Source organism: Mus caroli, chromosome 6 (genome assembly GCF_900094665.2).
Source record: "Mus caroli chromosome 6, CAROLI_EIJ_v1.1, whole genome shotgun sequence".
NCBI classification, from domain to species: domain Eukaryota; kingdom Metazoa; phylum Chordata; class Mammalia; order Rodentia; family Muridae; genus Mus; species Mus caroli.
This window is the reverse complement of record NC_034575.1, coordinates 86,495,067-86,500,927: the sequence shown is the minus strand read 5'-3', so window position 1 is coordinate 86,500,927 and position 5,861 is coordinate 86,495,067. Positions and strand designations below refer to the sequence as shown.

At 51.4% G+C, this 5,861-nt stretch overlaps 1 protein-coding gene across 4 annotated transcripts in view; it reads right to left on the bottom strand.

Annotated features, from left to right (window-relative positions):
* Positions 1-2,172: 2,172 nt before the first annotated feature.
* The window catches only part of Klf15 (Kruppel like factor 15), a 13,567-nt gene continuing 9,878 nt past the window's right edge, over positions 2,173-5,861 (bottom strand). For all 4 annotated transcript variants that reach the window (XM_029478550.1, XM_021164461.2, XM_021164460.2 and 1 more), the window contains exon 3: positions 2,173-3,263. In XM_029478550.1, the coding sequence (XP_029334410.1) occupies positions 3,095-3,263 (169 nt within the window). In that variant the 3' untranslated portion in view covers positions 2,173-3,094. The remainder of the gene's footprint in view (positions 3,264-5,861) is intronic.

Here is a 5,861-nt window from a genome sequence, read left to right as displayed (position 1 = left end):
AGTAGTAAGGGCATCACCGCAGCTCGCTGACTCAAGAAAGGAGCTGGAAATCAGACTTCCAGAAATATCCAGAAAGGGGGCGTGGCAAGGCTGCCAGCACCAATCAGAAGCAACGCTTCATGCAAATGAGCTGCGTTGACACCATCCCCACACAGTCCTTCATTCTTAGTCCAACAAGAGAAGGCTCCTCTCTGGTGTGAGTGAAAATGGTTACAGGGTCATCTAGAGTTCAGAGAGGCTAGTGGTGGGCAAGCTGTTTGAAACCACTGTGTGGGTGGGATGTGGCTCCGGAACCAGCATCGTGCTTCTGAAGCCAGCAGCTGATCACAGTTCAGTTCCTCAAGGCGTCCAGGAGAGTTCAAAGTAGCCGGCGGCTATGAGGGCAACTGGCAATTTGCCTGGCTGGCAGTCCACCACATACAGTAGCCTGNCACCAGGGAAAGGTGTGACAGCTGTCAATTGGGGAGTCTAATTTCTCCAGCTCCTCACAACTCAGTTTATTTAAAAGGAAAACAACATGAAAAGGGATTGCTTATCATTATCATTAACGTTAAAATGACTACTAGAATTTCACAGTGCTCTCCTCTTAACTAAAACCTTGAGAGAGATTTGGGTCATTTTACCTGTTTCATAATCTTCCAGATTCTTCTCCTATCACAAATAATTGCAGGGCCACAGGACTATGTCTCCTTCTGCCTTCTCAGCACCTAGAATAGGACAAAGACTTCTCTTCCAGCCACTGAAAGCATTGAGGGCAGTTTCCCAGACTCTACGCCGTTGCAACGTAGGCTTGAANCCCTCACTTACCATTAACCATCATGCTTCCAGGGGNTTTGTCATCAGCCTCTTGTGCAAGATCCAGTGGCAATCGGGAGTAGCAGAAACCCACCCAAAGTGGCAGCATTGAGAGGTTGCTTGAGGGAGGCTGCAGTAACCCTAACCCCTCTCTGTACCCACCTCAGCCTCCCCTGCAGTGTAGAGGTGAGAATACAGGACCCAGGTGAGGATCCTGGCAGCCCATCCACGCTCCTCCTCTCCCCAAGATGGTTTAGAGCCAAGCTGGATGGAATACCCAGGTGATGAGGGGAAGAACATGTACATCCATTCATCCTCGGTCATGGTGGGCATGGTTTGTCTCCTTCCTCAATGCCACCAACATGACCATCACCTCCTCTGTCCCTGCAATGTCCCATGTATCTGTGGCTGCATTGATTGTTTAATGATGAAGGGAAATTATGCTAACACAGCTGGAAATCAATGTCTAATTTCCTCAGGGCTTGTTTGTCCTCAGAAGGTACATTCGGTCACAGGCAAAGGGCAGAGGTCACAAGCTGGTCAGATGGGATATCCATCCTTTAATCAGATGTACTGGTCACACATGAATGCTCAATGACTGCCAGCTCTCACCAAACAGGACAGATTAGCAGGCCTACCCNAGGCCCCCAGAATAGTGTTCTCTACATTGTGAGAATATCCACATGGTATAGGGTCTTTCTACTGAAAACCTACCTGNCAGCTGCTTCCAGATCTCTTGAGGGGCTCCTGGAAAATCCTGGCCCACACAGCATCCAGCTATTTTAGTGAGGTCAATAGGAAAAGTCCCCTTCTAGAAGATTCTCACCTTACACTGTGCACAGGTGAACCAGGAAGGTCTTCCTGCAGCTGAGGTGCTGAGGTGGCTAGCCCTGGGCACCTCCCTGGGCTCATTCCCTTCAGACTCACAGCTTCCCTTTGTTGTCTGCTCCCTTTGATCTTAGAGCCCAGCCTGTAGAGGGTGTGTGCCTGGATGCAAACCTAACAGTAGAACTCCCTAAGTATCCCAGGGAATTGGGGAGGCAGAGGAAGTGGCCTAAGTCCATCCCCTTCCTGGAGAAGACTCCTTAAATGTCAGAGTCACTGTTCGGGGAGGAAACTGCCCAGCTACTTTCTCCNGGAAGGCTAACAGAGTGTATGGTGTTAGCCTCATTCAGCACACAAAAGGGCCCAGCAAAGGTTTCAAATGGCAATGACGTGCTGGCCTGAGCCACTCTGCACGGGTGACATTGGAGCATGNGCTGGAGAGAGCAAAGTCCACGAAGGGATCTGGAAGAAGTAGAGCCCCAGAATCACCCCCATGTNCCAGGCCAGTGGAGGAATACAGGGCCAAAAAAATGGTAGAGTTCTTTTTTTTTTCTCTTTTTATTGGCAAAGTAAATATATTTTTTATGAAGGACCAAAGAAAATATACATAATTGTAACATATGTACACCAACTTTATAGAATTTTTTAAATTTCAAATTTACACAAATGTCAACGTGTTATTAAAAGATATTTTATGTAGATGCGTACCTATGTACAGTTTATTTACATACATTCATAGGATGTGAAATAGACCTGTCAAAACAAGCTAGTTCAATTGGTACTAATTTCTAGTCCTGATGAGGAATGCAAATCTAGGTCAGACTGGGAGGCACTAACTAGTTGCTTGGCATCCACCAGACCTGTTCCCTTCTCCTCTCACCACAACCAGGAGGCTGGTGTCTGGTGTCTGGAGGAGGGTGAGCCAGGCTGGGTACAGCTGGCTATGGCTCCATTTGTCTTGCATTTAAGCACATGCATTACGGCCTAGAGCGAGGGTGGCCATCCTCCTGGACCCTCAAAGGCCTCTTGCATATGGCGGTCCTCACACCACAGTGCAGCCCTACGCTTTTTTGACCTACTTCCTTTTTCCCAGCATGGCTTGCTTCCTCTGGGAGCTACTATTTTGACACAGCCAAAACACTTCTTCCCCAGNAATGATGTTGACTTTGGCCCAGGTAGGGAGCCCAGTGGGAAGAGGGCAAGGGCCCCCCAAACACTGCTTCCAGCTGGCAGGAAGGCACAAAGGCACAAGGGCACAGGCCTGCCTGGGCCACCGGGGAACCAGCCCCCAGGGACCATAGGGACTCTAGGTCCTCCCCAGAAAGGCAGCCATGGTGGCTCTGGGTCATACCTCCTAAGATTCAGAAGGGGGAGGGGGCTGGTAATATTGTCACATCCTTCTGAAAAGAGGCAATAAGTTATTGCATTTAAAAACAAAACNTGGAGCTGGGGGAAGGAAGGGCGGCCACTGCGCTCAGTTGATGGCGCGTACTGCGCGGCTGCTTCGTGGGAAGCGATGCACCTTGATGTGTTTGGAGAGGTGGTCACTCCGCGCGAATTTCTTCTCGCACACAGGACATTGGTACGGCTTCACACCCGAGTGAGATCGCCGGTGCCTTGACAACTCATCTGAGCGGGAAAACCTGTGGGACATGGTGGTCAGCCAGGCCATCGTGGGCACTGCCACAAAGGACTTCAAAGCCAGTGCCATACAGGTGGAGGCGGGCCGGGGATGGGTTGGGGGGCAGGTGATAGGAGGGTACTGGCAAAGCCAGAATGGATCTATTAGATCATGTTTATAGACACCCAAGGAGTTCTTGGCAAACCCCAGTGTCCCTGAGACCTCCTTGAGGACAAGAATCAAGGACCATGAGGCATGCAGGTTTGCTCTCCTGGCCAGCGCCTACTTCCCATGTATCTGGCTTTTCCACATGGGACGGGACCTAAGGCTGTTAACCACCTGGGACTCACTCTCCCATAGTCACTCAGTTGTCAAGTCCTTGGGCACTGGCTCATTCCTGCACTAGCAACAGCAGGTCAGCAGTGTTTGATCCACCGGCCCCACCTTCGCCTGGAGGAGGGGGCCCCAGATATATCCCTGAAAGGCCTGTGAAGACCAGACAGAGGTGTCACAGGTCCAGCAATGGACGCAGACTCCTCAGACCACANGGGTACCTGGCTTCTCTGCTTCTGTTGGTGACAGGGAAGGACCTTAGACTTGTGCCTGCCAGGCTCTGGCACCTTGCAGAACTGGACACGAGGCCTTCTGAATTGCCCCCAAATATACTTGCATGGTATTCCTAAGCATTTAAACTGTTTCCTGGAACACCTGTCTCTCAGTCACTGCAGGCCTGGGAACAGACATCAACAGGACAGGCAGGAACCAGAGCCAGGCTAAGATGCCCAGGCCNCTTGTCAATAACTTCCGGGACCTGAGATTCTATTTGGCTTCTGTTCTGCAACAGGATCTCCAGGACTTCACTACCCCACCACTACATATTTGGTTCGTCTATGCCTCACCTATTCGGACTTTATCCATCTCCCCTATGCCCTCCTCATCAGAGTTTAGCCCAAATGTCACTCCCCAGGAGCCTGCATCCTTGACTCTCACAGCATCGTCCATCATTTGATTATTTTTCCTTTTGTGGGTGCTGGGGAATTGAAGCTTGACTGTGCTAGACAAGCGTTGCACCACTGAGCTACACTACACCTTCAGCACCAGGGCATTTAAAAATCGGTCTCAGCATCTTGATGCTCAGCTGTCCCTAGACAGTGTCAGCTCCAGGAAGGAGGGCTCACTTCCAGTTCTCTGTGCTCAGGAAGGGAACTTAAGCAGAGGGGAGTCAGCTGGCACCTCAGGTTGAGACAGGGTTGTCACACACTGTTCACTGCATACACTCCCAGGAGCCCCAGGCCTGGCACCCCGATTCTAGACAGGGCCACTTGGTGATGCAGAATAGGTGGACAGCAGATGCATCACACTCTGCTGTCAAAGGCTATAGCCATCTCAGCCTGATTCTGTAGCAGGCCACACTGACCTCAGNCTGGGAAACATGAGAAGAACAGTGGTACTGAGAGCAGACAGGGCTCAGGACACCAAGGACCTCAATCTCCTGTGCTGCTGGCTGAGCAGGTAGAGCTACAGTGCAAGCTGCTGCCCCACAACCTTGTCCCGGGCACCAGGGAGCCTGGTGCAGAGGTGTGAGCTGAGAACACCTGAGGCCAGAACAAGACCTCCTCACCTGGCCTGGTAATGCTGTTACCAGGACCCTGTGCCATAGTAGTATGCCTCAAGCAGGAGTTGGACACACACCTACGCTCAAGGAAGAACAGGTTTCACAGTCCCCACCCCAATGGTCCTGAGCATCCCTAGCCTGAGTTTCCTCCCTCACTTCCTGCCTGCCTTCCAGGGAATGGGTAGCAGTCCTTTTGTTATATGACACCCTAGGAGGGACAGGCAGCTGAGAGGTAGCCATGCCAGAGAACAAGCTGTCCTCATTCCAGAAACCCTTTCTGCCACCAGAGCTTCTTGGTACCTGACAAGACTGTCCTTGTGACTGGACTAAAGATGACCCCTGCCTCACTGGGTCAAATCCTTTGATGACAGCCAGAGGAGAAGCCTGAGGCAACACTGGAGCAAGATATGAGAAATCTCGGCTAGGCAGGACCCAGCCTTGGGACTGGTCTGGGTAGATGATAGCTTGTTAAACCTCAGTCTCCCTGCCTTGAGACAGAAACGATGACAGACCTATCTCAAAGGACCATGGCCATGAGGCTCCAGATGTGGCCATTTAAGAACTGTATGCTCCTACTGGAGGCATGGGGTAGAGCACAGGGCCTGCCTGATACACGGCTAAGACCTGGTGCCTGGCATATGTGGGGCAGGCTCATGACAACTGATATTGGGTCACAGAGCAAAAGCAAGCACAGGGGCCACAAGTAATGCCAGCATGGGAGCTGTGTGAGACACCAGTTGTCATCTGTCAGAAAGCCATTGTCAACAGCCAAATCTCAGAAGCTGCAGGCCCTAAGGCTGTGTGTGTGGTATACAACCTGCATATGGTATCTGGAGCATCTGCTAACCACAAGGCCAGACGACACATCCCCGCTTATGGGCAACAGTCACGATGGCTAAAGACNCTGGCCTGAAACCAAACCACTAAGTTTGAATCCTGTGTCCAGCTCCTCCAACAGTGGCTTTGGAGTCCACTGTCTCCCTTTGGGCCTCCTGTGTCCACCAC